The sequence below is a fragment of the Terrapene carolina genome, unplaced genomic scaffold, assembly GCF_002925995.2.
Source record: "Terrapene carolina triunguis isolate 2854851 unplaced genomic scaffold, T_m_triunguis-2.0 Scaffold69, whole genome shotgun sequence".
NCBI lineage: Eukaryota > Metazoa > Chordata > Testudines > Emydidae > Terrapene > Terrapene triunguis.
The window spans coordinates 10,013,819-10,031,628 of NW_020664420.1; the positions used below are offsets into that span (position 1 = coordinate 10,013,819).

The 17,810-nt window shown below is 44.5% G+C and overlaps 1 protein-coding gene across 1 annotated transcript in view; it reads left to right on the forward strand.

Moving 5' to 3' along the window:
* The window catches only part of LOC112109672 (tetraspanin-36-like), a 54,760-nt gene that overhangs the window by 20,537 nt on the left and 16,413 nt on the right, over positions 1 to 17,810 (forward strand). The window contains exon 2 of the mRNA XM_024204259.2: positions 14,504 to 14,695. Coding sequence (XP_024060027.2) covers positions 14,504 to 14,695 — 192 coding nt within the window. The remainder of the gene's footprint in view (positions 1 to 14,503; positions 14,696 to 17,810) is intronic.

Sequence of the window (17,810 nt, forward strand, 5' to 3'; positions counted from 1 at the left end):
TGTAGTTCATTGTCTCCTAAGAGGTGTAACAAGACCCCTGAAGCTCTCGCCGCTTCACTTTTAACTTTTGAAAATAGTTAATGGCTTTTAGTGAATTTAGAGCCTAGTGTTTCTAGTCTCAAAACAGGTTTCCAGTGATGTAAATATCTCTGACACAGAAGTTACAAAATAATGAAAACACCTGGGTTTGTTCCTGAAAATCAACCTGGATTTCCCACAACCCTGTGGCCATGACTTGTTGCTTTTGAAGCAGGCAAGGGAAAAGAAAAACAGCCACCTACTGCACCTGGTCAGTTGTGGAAGGGCATATTTTCCAGGCCAATTGAAACCTGTGCCTTGTTTGCACAGAATGACTGATAAATTAAGAAATGTGCTTTGAAGGTCTGAAGAGTCCTTCATGCTTTTGTACAAATAGGCTCAATAAGATTTTTTTTTCCAGTTACCTTCCTACTGTACATTTTATATGCGGGGACTGAGGTTTAATGAAGGTTTCGGCAGTGTTTGATCTTGGTTGGTTATTTGCATGACGTCAAAGGTAAATCTCCACTGAAACTGCCAGTGCAAAGTCAGGAGTGCTGATTAGGACCCTATAACCCCAAACCAACCATTGTTAAATGTCTGAGCTTAATATCACTCATTCTACACACCCTAATTTCTTCCCCCCCTCTCATGGCCCCCCCCCATACTGATAGTTGTGGGGAAACTAAATTTGATTCTTAGGCCCTGATGATCCCATCTTGTGGAAAAACCGTAGGAAAGTTGATTGAAAAAAGCTGGAGCATGTGCTTCTGATAGGATTCACAAGGTTTGCAGGCTAAGGATCTGCAGAGAAAGCAGAACAAAGCCATGTGCCTCCTGGGCAAACCCCTGGGATGGCCTTCCCCATGCTGCTCTCTGAAGCTCCCCTTGCCTTGAAGGTTGCGCTGTCATTAGCTGCTCCGTCCACCCTGCAGCTATGCATCACCTGTCTGTCCAAGGGGGTCCAAAGCCATGGCGGGGAGTTAAAACTGCTCTGCTCTAAATGGCAGTAATCCTGCATGTCTATTTGATTGGCACACTGAAGGTACACAAGCTTGTACTTCCAGCAGGTCAGAACTCAGATCACTTGCAGGGAGTACAGTGGGTCACATCACACCCTGGAGAATGCTGAGTTCAGCATTTGGGAAGGAATGCCCTAGATGTGTCAAGGACAAGCACTTTATGGCACCATGCCCATCCCAGATGGCAGAGTTCAAATTCAAGACAGGAAAAGGGAAAGCAATCTGCTTTGTACAAGGGGGATGTACAGCCAAGATGTGAGAACGCCAAATGGTCCTGCAATAGCTATTGGAGAGGGTAACACTGACTCACACAAAGCTACCTGATGTGGGGGGAGCTTATAGCTATCAGGAATGGCATACTATGGAAGAGGAAAACAGAGAGGTTTATGAAGATATGCCTGCAGACTCTAGGGGAATATGCATGGGTGAAAACAATGCCCCAAAAGTGATGCTGCTAAGAAGGAATTGGCAGCCGAAAATTAAGAAACCGGAAGGCATTGTGACACAACAGAATCAGTACTTCAGGCAGCCATAGACTGCAAAGGAAGTGCTTGAGGAAGAAGCTCAAGAAGGCACAGGAAAAAATGGATGGATTTTTAAACACGAGTAAAAAGATGTTAAGGCAAGCAGAGAATCAGAGTGAGATTTTTCAAAAGTACAGAATGTTGGACTAGCTCAGTTCCATTGACTCCCGTGGTACAGCTCCCTTTGACTTCAATGGGAGCAGAGCTAGGCCATCACTGAAGTTCTGTGAATCAAGTCCTGGGAGTGCAATCAAAAAATCTGGTGGGAATCAAACTAAGGAACAACAAAACTGCAGCTGGAGCATGTGTGTATTGACAGTACAACAGCGCACAAACAGAACCAGGAAGACCAACGCATCCTGCCTTCCGCTGTGGGTCACGGAGAGGTAACAAAAAGGAAAACAAATTCTTTATGGAGGAAAATGTTGCATGAACCTGCCAATAGCCAAGAAGTGTGTGTGACGTTACACTCCATATTCTTTATGGAAATATGGTTATGATATGAATATGGTATAACTAAGATATACTTTATGCAATATGGTCTTGTAAGATATCATTGGAAAGGTTATAATTTACTGAATGTGTTTATCCAATTTGTATGCACATATCATTTTTGTTTCTGAAGCTGGTAATATTGACCGTGTCTCTGTATTTCAAATATGCTACGTTGGATGAGGCCAAACAATGTTAGTGGCCGATTGAAGAAATGCACACAAGCATAAGGATTACGCCAGGAACTGTGTGCAATAGAAACCTCTCAGAGATAGCTCTATACAATGGGAACTGTTTGACCCAGGTCACAGCAAAAAAAGCTTTCCAGCAAGTGGGGGGAAAGATATAAAAGAGGGACAATGACAACATGAGGGGTCCTCACTCTCCATACAACATGAGGGGTCCTCACTCTCCATACAACAACACACCTGAAAACACCTGAGGAACAAACTGTGAGAAATGATGGTCCCAGACTAAGATCATTAGCCTGTGTAAGAAAACCTAGGAAAGCCAAGGCAACTTGTGCCTTAAGAATCTGCCAGTCTGTTTATCACTCAGGGTGAGAATTTGTTAATTTGTGTTTTTATCTATCTAGTGTGTTAAAAGTCTGTGGCTTTTGTTTATTTACTAAGGTAATCGACTTTGTTCTGTTTGCTATCTCTTTAACTACTTAAAATTCACCTTTTGTAGTTATTTCTTGTTTATAATAAAACCCAGTTTATGTAATTTCTAACGGGGGTGGGGGGGCAAGAAGTTGTGCACATCTCTCTTCACATTGAGTAAAAGGGTGGATTTTTATGAGCTTCCGCTGAGCAGATTTTTCTATATAGTGCAAGACAGTATTATTTTGGGTTTATCTCCCAAAAGGGGCATGCGTGTGAGTGCCCGGGGGAGTCCTCTCACACTGAGCTGATTTCCTTCTGTGATTGCAGTGGGGTGTGGCCCTACCTGTGTGTGTGTGTGTGTGTGTGTGTGTGCTGCAAGAGGCCGGAGAGCCTAATTCAGCAAAGCAGAGAGAGGGAAACCTGGCTGGTTGAGTAAGAGAGGCTCAGTGAAATCCCAGTATATCAGGTGGCACCCCAGAAGGGAGGTCCAACCCGTCAAAGTCTGGTAATAGTAAAAAACCTCTTTGGAGCTATTGGGCTGTCTCCAATCCACTGCTTGTCAACAGATTTCTTGATGCCAGTCATAGAACAGGCGGGGGAGAAAAGGTGGAGGAGTTGCACTGTATGTAAGAGTCATTGAAAATGTGATTGCTCGGAGCTCCAGTATGAAACTGGAGAAAAGGGGTTGAGAGTCTTTGGGTTAAGTTTAGAGGTGAGCGCAACAAGGGTGATGTTGTGGTGGGTGTCTGCTATCGACCACCAGACCAGGAGGATGAGGTAGACGGGGCTTTCTTCAGACAACTAACAGAAGTTTCCAGATCACAGGCCCTGGTTCTCATGTGGGACTTCCATCACCCTGACATCTGCTGGGAGAGCAATACAGCAGTGCACAGACAATCCAGGAAGTTTTTGGAGCGTGTTGGGGACAACTTCCTGGTGCAAGTGCTGGAGGAACCAACTAGGGGCCGTGCTCCTCTTGACCTGCTGCTCACAAACAAGGAAAAATTGGTAGGGGAAGTAGAAGTGGGTGGCAGCCTGGGCAGCAGTGACCATGAGATGGTTGAGTTCAGGATCCTGACAAAAGGAAGAAAGGAGAGCAGCAGAATACGGACCCTGGACTTCAGAAAAGCAGACTTTGACTCCCTCAGGGAACTGACGGGCAGGATCCCCTGGGAGGCTAATATGAGGTGGAAAGGAGTCCAGGAGAGCTGGCTGTACTTTAACGAAGTCTTATTGAGGGCACAGGAACAAACCATCCTGATGTGCAGAAAGAATAGCAAATATGGCAGGCAACCAGCTTGGCTTAACAGAGAACTCTTCGGGGAGCTTAAACACAAAAAGGAAACTTACAAGAAGTGGAAACTTGGACAGACGACTAGGGAGAAGTATACAAATATTGCTCGAGCATGCAGGGGTGTAATCAGGAAGGCGAAAGCACAATTGGAGTTGCAACTAGCAAGGGATGTGAAGGGTAACAAGAAGGGTTTCTACAGGTATGTTAGCGACAAGAAGAAAGTCAGGGGAAGTATAGGACCCTTACTAAATGGGGGAGGCAACCTAGTGACAGAAGATGTGGAAAAAGCTGAAGTAAGCAATGCTTTTTTTTGTCTCGGTCTTCACAGACAAGGTCAGCTCCCAGATTGGGGAGGAGGTGAACAGCCCTCAGTGGTGAAAGAACAGGTTCAGTACTATTTAGAAAAGCTGGACATGCACAAGTTCATGGGTCTGGATCTAATGCATCCAACGGTGCTGAGGGAGTTGGCTGATGTGATTGCAGAGCCATTGGCCATTATCTTTGAAAACTCACAGCGATCGGGGGAGGTCCTGGACGACTGTAAAAAGGCAAATATAGTAACCCTCTTTAAAAAGGGGAAGAAGGAAAATCCGGGAAACTACAGACCGGTCAGCCTCACCTCAGTCCCTGGAAAAATCATGGAGCAAGTCCTCAAGGATTCAGAGGAAGGTGATGAGGAACAGTCAACATGGATTCACCAAGGGCAAGTCATGCCTGACCAACCTGATTGCCTTCTATGATGAGATAACTGGCTCTGTGGATATGGGGAAAGCGGTGGATGTGATATTTCTTGACTTTAGCAAAGCTTTTGATACGGTCTCCCACAGTATTTTTGCCAGCAAGTTTAAAAAGTATGTTGCATGAATGGACTATAAGGTGGATAGAAAGCTGGCTAGATCGTCGGGCTCAACAGGTAGTGATCAACGGCTCGATGTCTGGTTGGCAGCCGGTATCAAGCAGAGTGCTCCAGGGGTCAGTCCTGGGGCTGGTTTTGTTCAAAATCTTCATTAATGATCTGGATGATGGGATGGATTGCACCCTCAGCAAGTTCGCGGCTGATACTAAGCTTGGGGGAGAGGTTGTTACACTGGAAGGTAGGGATAGGGTCCAGAGTGACTTAGACAAATTGGAGGATTGGGCCATAAGAAATCTGATGAGATTCAACAAGGACAAGTGCAGAGTCCTGCACTTAGGACGGAAGAATCCCATGCACCGCTACAGGCTGGGGACCAACTGGCTAAGCGGCAGTTCTGCGGAAAAGGAGCTGGGGATTACAGTGGATGAGAAGCTGGATATGAGTCAACAGTGTGCCCTTGTTGCCAAGAAGGCTAATGGCATATTGGGCTGCATTAGTAGGAGCATTGCCAGCAGATCGAGGGAAGTGATTATTCCCCTCTGTTTGGTACTGGTGAGGCCATATCTGGAGTATTGTATCCAGTTTTGGGTCCCCCACTACAGAAAGGATGTGGACAAATTGGAGAGAGTCCAGCGGAGGGAAACGAAAATGATTAGGGGGCTGGGGCTCATGACTTTTGAGGAGAGGCTGAGGGAACTGGGGTTATTTAGTCTGCAGAAGAGAAGAGTGAGGGGGGATTTGATAGCAGCCTTCAACTACCTGAAGGGAGTTCCAAAGAGTATAGAGCTCGGCTGTTCTCAGTGGTGGCAGATGACAGAACAAGGAGCAATGGTCTCAAGTTGCAGTGGGGGAGATCTAGGTTGGATATTAGGAAAAACTATTTCACTAGGAGAGCGGTGAAGCACTGGAATGGGTTACCTAGGGAGGTGGTGGAATCTCCATCCTTAGAGATTTTTAAGGCCCGGCTTGACAAAACCCTGGTTGGGATGATTTAGTTGGTGTTGGTCCTGCTTTGAGCAGGGGATTGACTAGATGACCTCCTGAGGTCTCTTCCAACCCTGGTATTCTATGATTCTATGATTCTACTGTGTGTATTATGGGGTTAGAGAGGGACTCTGGTCATACTGTTTTGGAGGGAGCAGGTAATGGTTCCAATTCATCATTGCCCTGCACCTTTTGTGGTCATTTATGCCATATCAAAATGGCAGTGTTTTACCCCCACTTTACATTAGTGCAAATGACTGTCTGACTACACCAGGTGTAGGGCACTGGAGTATCAGCCCCAATTAATCAGATTGCACTCTGCCTCACTGATGATCAGTTTAGGAAGATTAGGTTACCATTGCTTCACCCTCTCTTAGCTCCATGTTCTTCACTCCAAGTAGGGTTTTTTGGTTCTCAAATAATTTACAATCTCTCCTTTCAATCAGACTAATGCAGGCATGGGGTAAGAAAAACAAATCCTTCTGGCTTTAGCTGTGTGAACAATCCAAGCCATTATGACTGGGGAAGCAGCAATAATCACAGCTTTGTTGTCTCTCAGATCAGCTGTGAAAGAAGTCTTCTGACATAGAGATTTCATTCTTCCATCTCTTTAGCTTCTTTTGTGGGAATGGTCATTCAGGGATGTGCTCTTCAGGTTTGAAAGAGGTATGAAGGAATTAGCTGAAGAAATTTTGGAGCCACTGGCAACAATATTTCCAAGCTCATGAATGACAAGAGAGGTCCTGGAATACTAGAGAAGGGCTAATATAGTGCCCATCTTTAAAAAGGGGGGAAAGGAGGAGCCGGGGAACTATAGACCAGTCAGCCTGACTTTGATACCTGGGAAGCTACTTGAGCAATGTATAAAACATTCAGTTTGCAAATACCTGAAGGATGAAGGAGTGATCACTAGCAGCCAGCATGGATTTACCAAGAACAAATCATGCCAAACCAGCTTGATTTCCTCCTTTGACAGGGTAACTGATTTGGTGGATAGGGGGAATGCATGGCTTCTGACACAGTCCCACATGACATTCTGATAAGTAAGCTGGAGAACTCGGTGGAACTACCATTCAGTGGATACATAATTGGTTAAACAACCACAAACAAAGACTTAACTATTTATGGAATGATGTGGGTTGGAGGGAGGTCTCAGGTGGGGTTCCACAGAGATCTGTTCTGGGTCCAGTTTTATTTAACATCTTTATTAATGACCTGGATGTAGGAGTAGAGAGCATACTGATCAAATTTTCAGATGACATGAAGCTGGGGAGGGTTTGCAAACATTTTGGAGGATAGAGCTAAAATTCAAAGGGATCTTGATAAATTGGAGAACTGGGCTACAGACAACAAAATGAAATTCAACAAAGACAAAAGTAAGGCATTACACTTAGGGAAGAAAAAAACAAATGTACAAATACAAATTGGGGGATAACTGGTGTGGCGGCAGCACGGCTGAGAAGGACCTGGGAGTTGTGGTGGATCACAACCTCAACATGAGTCAGCAATGCAACATTATTGCAAAACAAGCAAATGCAATTTTGGGTTGCATTAACAGAGGCATAGCATGCAAGTCACAGGAGATGATAGTACCGTTCTATCTCAGCACTGGTTAGACCTCAGCTAGAGTACTGTGTCCAGTTTTGGTCACTAATGTATAGAAAGGATGTAGAGAAACTTGAAAGGATCCAGAGGTGAGTGACAGAGATGATCAAAGGGATGGAATGCAAGCCATATGGGTATGTTTAGTTTGGAAAAGAGGCGATTAAGGGGGGACATGATAGCGGTCTTCAGATACTTGAAAGGCTGGCATAAGAAAGATGGAGAAAAGTAGTTCTCTCTTGCCAGAGAGGGCAGGACAAAAGGCAATGGGTTCTAACTGCAGCATAAAAGATTGAGATTAAATCTCAGGAAAAACTGTAAGAACAGTAGGACAATGAAACAGACTGCCTAGGGAGGTTGTGGAAGTTCCTTCACTGGAAGTTTTCAAAGGAGGCTGGATAGCCGTCTGGTTTGCATGGTTTAGACACAACAAATCCTGCATCTTGGCAGGAGGCTAGACTAGATGACCCTTGCGATTCCTTATGACTCTATGGTTCTATGATTCTTTGTTTCATTGGGGATCCCTAGCAGGCAATCAAGGGAATAAAAATCAGACTAGGGAGTTTTTTTGGAGGGGTTGGGGGAGTGTGAGGTTGTCATGTCTTCCAAAATCCAGTCAGCCAGTAATGCCTCTTCATATAGCTACTATGGCTTTACATAGATCAGAACAACAACAAAATGAAGTAACAAAATAATCATGATTGCTCAGTGAGAAGTTCTCTTTTACCAGCTACATCCAGTCTCACTTCATTCCTAAGTCTTGTCTAGACTGGGGAGTTCAGCCATCAGTGGCCAGTTGCTGGTGTAACTGCACCACAGTGTGGACAGATGAAGCTGCTATACTTGGAATTTGGACCATTGTGGTTTAACTTTGCTTTCAACCTTGTCACCCTTTTCTCTGGTGCTCCAGAATATTCACTTAATGACTTCAAAACCATGTATTTACCCATTCTTTCATTTTCAAGTGTCACTACACTTCCCATTTTTGCCTGGAAGCAGAATTGCAGAAATTCCATGAGAACAACCCAGCTCCCTGTATTTCCAGCATGACCAGAAGCAAGACGTAGAAGTTCCAGTGTGTGTTTTGAATAGTGGTTTACTTAGTGCTACTCACAATAGGATTCATTTTTAGGTGCTGAGCTCCTCGGGTGGAACAAGAATCTCAAGTACCACTCCCACTGGCCAGACTACCTGTTGTTCCTAGAAGATTTCCCTCTTCAGGACTATCAACTAAGCACCTTTTTTCAATTGACATATACTGATAAATCACAATATACCTCCTTGGACTTTCCCAGAAATACTTAAACACACAATCCCAAGGAGTTTTAGAGAGCAAACAAGCCTCTTTTACCAGTTCCCAGACAACTCAGAAGCCAGCATCCTGTTGCTCTGCAGGCACACCCAGATTTAATTACAGTAAGCTGCAGAGCACAATTTCCCATAGCGTTGCACCTTCAGCCTGTTATGAGGCACTTCTGACCAATAGAAATATACAGCAAGTAAATGTGCTACATTCAAAAGGAGGGGTACCAAGTTACCAGTATGGGAGAAACTATGCCAATACCTGTGTTATGCCTCTGACTATGCCCTGCATGAACTGGGGTCGGGTGTGTGAGAAGATTTTCGAGAGTGCTCTGCACTGGCCTACTTTTGCTCCTGTGGAAGTGGATGGGTATTTCACCATGACTCCCGTGGGAGCAGAGAGAGGCCAATTCTGAGCACATTTGAAAATCCCAACCTCCATGTTTAGAGTCAGACTGAGATAAGTGATTGTGTAGTTAACAAAAAGTGCTGCACCTTCTTGCCTGACTCCTGCCTATTGATTAAGGCAGTTCAGACTGAAATAGGTATAATAATTAAATTCTGGATTATAATATTGTACAAGAACTATAAAACAGCAAGCACCAAATTCACACACAGTTGTTGTGGTTTTATATTTTTTTAAAGAGAAATTAGGCAGAGGATGAATTAAAATCTTCCATGGGCCACTTCCCTCCTCCCTCTCCCCCCCCAAAAATACCCCAGGCCTTTTTGCCCTAACTCACCCTATCGAGGGTGGTCTCCATCACTTAAGCAGTGTCTCAGTATGTTGCTGTTACCAATGTGGTTGTAGTTTGTCATATCTATTGCTGCAAAACTTATAATGAAGACAGTGGAAAAGTACAGTTTCCCTGAAGGTTTTTCAGTTTCTGAATCTTCAATTTTCTTTGCATCCTTCACTTACCTAAAAGTGAATTAGAAAAGCAGAAACTTTGCTAAATCTGACATGTTCAAGAACACACAATGCTGGATATTCTTAAAGGAATTATTTCACTTGGATGACCGACTGCCCGGGCGGCTTTTAACTTTCCTGCACAGTGAGTTTTTGACACGCTTCTCCAATGTTATACTAGTTCTAGTATAACAATCAGAGAATGAAGTTTTTCTCTCTCCCTGACTAGGAACATTGAAATGTAAAATCGGATATTTTTTAAATAAACCTGAAATTGGATTTTTTTTAAAACAACTGTCTAATATACAACAAGTTTTATATTCAATCTTGACCAGATCTACTGCCAGTGTTTAGGGCCTGATCCAAAGCCCCTTGAAGTTAATGAGAGTATTTACATTGATGTCAGTGGATTTTGGACCAAGCCTTCACTGCTTACCCCTCAAAGCCATAAATGTGTAGCACTGGCTTTTTGGACCTTGCGTATTACCTGATAGTCCCAGAAAATATTAGTCCTAAAAAATGTATGCTAAAGATTCAAAGGAAACACCAGCCATCAAATTCTGACTCTCTTCACTTCCTCTCTACAAAATGAGTGCTCTGCTCAGCCTATATTTTGTATTAGCCCAAGTGAATCTGCACAGTTCCCTTCATGGCTTCCTGTGCAAGTTTCTCATGCCAGGACCACAATTATTCCAAGAACGGAGAATAGATAATTGCCACAAATAGAGCTGGAGGCATGTGCTAGAATTGCAGACATCCTCCGTTGACCCTGGATCCTCAAATACTGCCTTGTGGCTTAGTGCATTGAGGGGCTACAGATCTCAACTCATAGGATTCTGGAGGAACCAGGATGGAGGTGAAACAGCAGGGAACCTGTGGTTCCTCTCCCAGTTCCTTCACCATCATATTATTAGAAGGGACTGCCAGAATTCAGCTCCAATGGAGCAGGGGTCTTGGAAGGACATGGGAGCAATGTCTTTAATACACATAAGGTTTAGTTCAACCCCAGTTTAATGACTCAATTTATCTGAGCCCAGTAATGTATAGGTATGAGCAATGAGCTCAGAGTTGTGTGGGACGAAAGTTGCTTTAGGTCTAAAATGAGTGATGCACCTTGCACTTGAAACTAAAGGAGGGACATGCAGCAGACTTGGGGAAAGGAGGTTAACACATGGTGGAAACTATCAACATGGTTTAGTATTAAGTATCAAGGACATTACTTTAAATTACTTTAAACTGGCAAACCTAATAGACCATGGGATAGTCTTGCACCTCTAGGTTGCACAGTCAAATCCAGGTGTGGCCTATGTGATATGAACATGGTGGCTTTGATCCAGTGTCCAGTGCACAGGTGCCAGCAACACAGAAATCATTGGCACCGTATTAGTAGTCTCAGCAGGGAGGCCAATGATTGAACGGAGGCATGGAGAATGAACTCTCACCTTAACCGGAGAGATGGTCTCTCCACATCAATTCTGAGACATTGACAGGACACTGTGGGGAAGCTTTTGTGTTATGCCCATGCTGTTGCAATCCTTTGGTTAAAGGAGTTCAATCTCCAAGGCTGATAATCTGATATCTTTCATCAGTAATAAAATCACATACATTTATTTCATTTACTCTTTACAAACACAATTGTATGTGGACAGATGCACTAATCTACTTCCTCCTGAATGGCAAGTACCCTATTTCTCTGGGCTGAGAGTCCGTTGTTCATGTTTGTGAGTGAGGGTGATGATGGCTTTTAAAGACAGCTGAGCTCTTCTGATGAATGGTTCTTATATTGACTTTAACTGGTGCAAATTTCCTAGCGGGGGATTACTCTCCAGCAGGATTTCTTCAGATGTTTGAAAACTTGTGTGAGCATTGGCTTGTCCCTTTTCAGAAAAAGAATGAAATGATCTGTGAAGCTCCTACAGGATAAATAATAGAGCAATTCCCGAAGAAAATCATCTTTAAAAATAATGCACAACTCCATAGTGGCGGTTAAACACCCCACAGGCTTTCAGAACTCTCCCACAGCAAAGTGCAATATTGGTGGGGGTGTGGAAGGGACCAGATTGTTGTTTCTTAGACAACAGCATCCCAGCGATCGTAATTGTCTCCTTTAAAAGTGAATTCCTCTGAGTGCAATTAAAATGAATGTATGTCATCAAGAGTAGGAAGGGCCTGGTAACAGCTGAGCTGAGCTGCTGGTGCACTGTTAAACTTACATGTCACCCCAGCAGAGGCTGCCTTTGACTGGGAGGTGAGTGATCCCTGGGTTTAGGTTGACTATAAGCTCACTACAGGCCCAGGGTTGCTCCCAGTGAAATTAGTAGCAAAGCTCTTGCTGGGACTTCAGTGAGAGCAGCATTAGGCCAAAGGGCCCAGTTCTGTGAGGTGATGAGTACTTTGTACAAGGCGCTGAGCACGATCCACTCCCATTGAACTCCGTGGGCCCAGTCCTGTTCCCATTGAGATCAATGGTAAAACTGTCATTGACTTTTACATGGGCATCATCGTGTCCAGTCGAAGTTGTGGGCGCTCAGCACGGTCATGAACAGGCCCAGCTTCTGTGAAGGGCTTTGGAATAATCTGTGATGAGGGAAGCACTACATAGATTTAAGATCACTAACACCACTGATAAACTTTAGCACAGTAGATGAGCTGTTTCAGATGGGACCAGAGACACAACACGAGGGCTCTTTAAGCTTATAAAGGATTCACTGAACTAGGCAAGAATCTTGATGCAACAAGCCATGGAGAAATATCCCCATGATCACTGGAGTCAGCTGTGGTTAAGAATGAGGAAACATCATCTTTTTTATTTATTCTAGCCCTTAAGCTCCTCCAGGCATCAACTATTTACCTGAAAGTCACCACGTTGATGTAGGACCCCATCATGTGAGGTGCTGAACAATTCTTGGTGGTGCTGAGCACCCGCAACCCCCATTGACATTAATGGATCATACGCCTATAGCATTATACATATACATACAGAGGATTGATCTATTAAAATCAATGGAAGCAGAGAAAGCGCAACACCGTGCATGACTGGGTCCTAGGTCGGCATAGCAATTATCAAGTAAATAATAAGTGCCTCGGGGAGCTTAAGGTCTAGATTAAATCAAACAAGTGACAAAGATGACACATGCAATTCTCAAGGTGCTTTTTCATAGATAAAAATACAAGAAACCAGCTTGAGAATGAGAGGTGTCCTCTTTGTCATGTTTTTCATTGAATCTAGACCTGAGGCTCCTTGAGGTGCTTGTTAATTATCTTAAAATTGTTCTGTGTGTCTGTGTAGTGTTGTTGGTTTTTTCTTTACTTAATATGATAGCTAAACCTCTGGAATGCCTTGAACTCTGATACAACCGAACAATAATGCTATACCATGAAAATGCTATGACACAGGTGTCATGGACTCACAGGCCCCATGCTCCCTCGCCTCGCCTCACCTTGGGAGGAGCCCCCTTCAGTGTGACAGCCCTTCTCGGGGGTCACACTCTCTTTGGGGTTAAGCCCTGTGCTCCAGCATCTCCTGGAACTGCACCTCTCTGAGCCTTCAGCACGCGTGTCTCTCACTATGGCCCCCCTCAGGGAGTCCATGTGCTCCGGACTCCTGGGGCCTCCACACCCAGAGGGAACAATGCAACCCCAATCTCTAAACTGCAGTGACTCTCAACCAGCATAAAACAGAAGGGTTTGTTGAAGGTCTGAACTCAGCACAGAAAGTTCTCAGGTCCCTCGAGCCTGGCAAGTCTCAGTACAGCCCAACTGGTCCTGACCCCAGTCCTGATGGGCTCTGGCTGCTCTTTGTCCCCAGTCCAGAAGCCCCCTCCTTCCAGCCAACCATCCTTTATCACTTCCCCCCCTAAGCCCCTCCTCTGACCTTTGTCCTCTTTCCTGGACTTAACAGATCACTTGGGCCCTCTCTCTTCCATCCTTTCTGCCCCACTGGTCAGAACTGGTTGTGGCCAGGGGTGCTGGAACAATTTGTATAGTGGGGGTGCTGAGAGCCATTGAACCAAACTGTAAACCCTGGATATGATGGAAACCACTGCAAGCCAGGGAGTGCTGCAGCACTCCCAGCCCTCCTAGTTCCAGCACCTATGGCTGCGGCTGCCTTTCAGATCACCGGGGCCCTCTCTCCTCAGCTCCTTTGTCCTCCCACTGGGTTGGTTGCCAAAACAGGGCAGCCTCTGGGTCACTGTGTCCAGGCCGTTGTCCAGGGTCCAGCCCGCTAGGCGATGTCACACCTGGCCCTCTGCAACAACAAACACCCTCTTCCACCACCTCGTTAAACCAGCAACACACAGGAAAATAGAGTCACCCACACTCTTCATGCAAACCATTAAGAAAATAAGAAAATCCCCCACTCCATCACAACAAGACCACAAACATAGTTAATAAACAAAAACTTTAAGAAATTCTTACATATTTCCAAGATTTAGCACATCTACACATCCCAACTGATTGTGTGGGTTCCAGAGAGCTCAGCTGAGGCAAGAAGTTATTATTTATTATTATAAATTAGGGTTTTTTTCATAATACAGACAATTGAAATAGGTGAGTCCCTATGAAAGATACGCAGGACTTTTTGTACTTGTTTATTGTGCTACTCTTCAACGATCCTCCTGAAAATTAAATCTAATGTCTCTAGGGCAAATTCAGCACTGATATAAGCAGGTACGGCTCCGTATATAATACTAGTTGTTGCATCCGCTGACGCCAGAACTGAATTTAATCTATGTGTGAGAGTTTGGTTTAGTTGCTACTTTCAGACCCCTATGTTTTTCCAGGTCTTTTCATCGCATAGTGACTGCAATGAAAAGGCCAATATTTTCTCCATTTATGATCCCAGGAAGACATTTAACAAATAACCCCTTGGTATTTTATTTTTGCATTTCAGGCCGCAGCAGCTGGTCTTGGCTACGTTGGGGGATATGTTATTAACACCTACAAGAATTATGACAGCTTCGTGCAGGACAAGTACACCATGCTGCCAGCAGTGATCATCATTTGTGTTGCTGTAGTGATGTTTATCATTGGGCTGATTGGCTGCTGTGCCACTATCCGGGAGTCACGTGTTGGGCTGGGACTTGTAAGTATTGCGCATTCCGCCATAATCCGTTTCATACTCTATCCCTAAAGCTGGCTAGATGAGGTGCTGGGCAGAGTCAAGCTCCACTGCAATGCATTGGTTCTACTGCAGATGACGCAGCCCTTCATCAAGCAGCCTTAGATTGGTACTACAATGACGGGACTGTGTAAAACCTAAATAGATTAACAGCCACTTTTCAGGCACAGAAAGAAAACTTGGAACATGATAAGTCGGGGGTGCCCAGAACAGTGCTGCGTGGAATATAGCTCTTTTATTTCACAAATATTTGGTGTCAGTCCATTAGCTCTGCTTCAGCAAAGCAGTTTTAAAGAACCTAATTTTTGGCTAGGTCTACACTTAAAACTTATGCTGGTTTATGATATTGGTCAGGGGTCTCATTTTTAGTGACATTTTTACATCAGCAAAAATCTTAGCATAGATATTGTTATACCAGCAAGAGTCTGTTTGCCAGTATCACTTATTTTGACTGAAGAACTGATATAAGCTATACTGGCAAAAGCACTCTTTGGGTAGGGTAGGGTAGTAATAGTTTGTTGGGATAACTATATCAGCAAACCTTTCCTAGTGGTTTGCTGATATAGTCTTTGTTTTGAGCTTGTAATAAAACCCGGAACCAAGCATGTTTTAGGTGGTTTGGAGTTTCTGTGTAAACGGTTTCCACAAATCTAGTGCAAATTTCTGAAGCTAAGGACCAATCTGAAGTCATAAATACCTGCTGCATCACTAAAGACTCTTCTGGGATAGAGGGCCCTGCACAATATCAGGGATGAGGAATTGGTTAATTTTGGCCAAAGGCACACAGAGCAAACCCCTGTTCTTGTAAAAAGTGCAATGGCGTCCACAGAGCACAGAGGAAGACTTTGTGTTTTTTTTAAAGGACTCATCAGAGAGATCCTTAGAGTAAATTCTGTGGAAGAATTGAAGGGTTGAAAGAACCCTACTAGGGTCTGAACCTCTGGTTGCATGAGCTTTGAGTATTTAAGTCCTAAGGTATAGGCCACTAACCCAGCTGGGTAGCTCAATCTCTGTGACATCACAGTGCAGTAAAACGTCTGTATCATCTTGCAACATTAATGCATCACAAAGGATTGATATTCTGTCTAATATAACAAATCTCAGGCTCATTAAGCACTCGATAAACTTGGTATAGAAGACATGGGACAGATCCACAGAATTTGGGACTGTCTTGAAGACTTGGGGATGATAGGCAACTCTGTTATTAGCTTTCAAAACTGGGTCAGCACACAAACTTTCATGGTGGCCGTGGTTCTTGGCTACAGGGAGGGCCTAGAGGTAACCTGTTTCGTGAAGGTGGTCTCTCCACCTTCAATTCCATGCCTCATTCTTTAGGAGTAGGAACAAATTGAGCCTCATCTTATGACTAAAGATAAGATGTGGTAAAATGGATTGCTTTAGTTCACAATCTTTCCACTAGCCTGCCACTCTGCTCATGATGTTGTTTAGTAATGGTACTTACCACTTTTCTTCAGTAGATCCCAAAGCACTTTGCAAAGGTGTGTACGTATTGTTGTCCCCATTTTGCAAAGGGGAGATGGAAACCCAGAGCAGTGAAGTGACTTTCCCAAAGTGACACAGCAAATCATTAGCAGAGCCAAACATATGATGTATGTCTTCCGACCCCCTCAACCCCCAGTTCAGTGCCCTGATCACTGGACCATTCCAGCGGTCATGTCACAAGGCAGAGGATCTGATCATCAAGAAGTGTCAGGTTTCTTTTTTGCCCCGTGGTTTCTTTATTGAAAAGCTTTTCTTGTATTAGTGAAAAGAAAACTGTGTCAGTTTAAGAACATGGGCAGTTCTCTCAGGCTATGTCCTCACTACGGGGGGGGGAGGGTCGATTTAAGATACGCAAATTCAGCTACGCGAATAGCGTAGCTGAATTCGACGTATCAGAGCCGACTTACCCCGCTGTGAGGACGGCGGCAAATTGACCTCCATGGCTCCCCCGTCGACGGCGCTTACTCCTATCTCCGCTGGTGGAGTAGAAGCGTCGATTCGGGGATCGATTGTCGCGTCCTGACGAGACGCGAAAATTCGATCCCCGAGAGATCAATTTCTACCCGCCGATCCAGGCGGGTAGTGTAGACCTGCCCTCAGTGAGGTTAAGGAAAATGAGCTGTGATGTACGATTAGCTTGAAAGGTACACAGAACTGCCTGTACATTTACAGAGGAAATAGTAATGGTTACTTAGTTTTCAGTTCCTCAGTAACAAGTAGTGTTCTTGCAAAACTGACAAGTCTTATATACTAGCACCAGAGGATTTGGCACATTGGATGTAATGAAGCTCTGGTCCCATCCTGTGTCTTACCTCTGGCAGTGACCAATTCTTGTAGATTGAGAGGAAGGTGAACCTGTCAGTAGCTACGGGTAGACCAGCCATCCTAACCTGGTCTGTTGTCTTGCTCCTCCTCAGGCCATTGCAAATGGCTCTTTGCATCAGGCTACAGCTGCCTGTAAATAACAAAAAGGTAGTTTCCTGACCCACACTTTATCAGTCAGATCTGCTTTTCTATGGTACAAAATAAACAGCAGCAATACAGCTGCTGTGTTTTCTCAGACAGCTCTGTCTTGTACCTGATAACTGGAAAGGTAACTGCCAATCAGCCATTTTCAATTAACTTGACTGCTCTTCTGTCCAAAAGGAGCTTTGCACAGTCAGGACCAGCTCCCCAGCTGGTGCAAATAATCACAGCTCCATTGATTTCAATGGAACTATACCAGTTTTCGCCAGCTGAGGATCTGGCCCTTGGTTTTGAAAATCAAGAACAATTTGGCAACATCTGCAGGAGGAGAGTGACCTGTGTTGTCAACAGATGTTAACCACAGGCCCCTCCTGGTCTTGCATAGTATAACCAGGAATGAATCCTTTGCAGAAAGTATGCCAGACTCCTCTTTCCAAAGTCTTGGGTGGTCAGAGACCAGAATCTTCCGACCACGGGTGGCGCATGCTTTTTCAAATGGGTGCTGAAAACAGTTTAGTTCTGTCTACCGTGTTGGCCAAACTGTTTTCAACTCCAGGAAGAGCCAAGGGCACTGTCACTGTCCTCGAGGACCCCCTTGTGTTGTGCATGA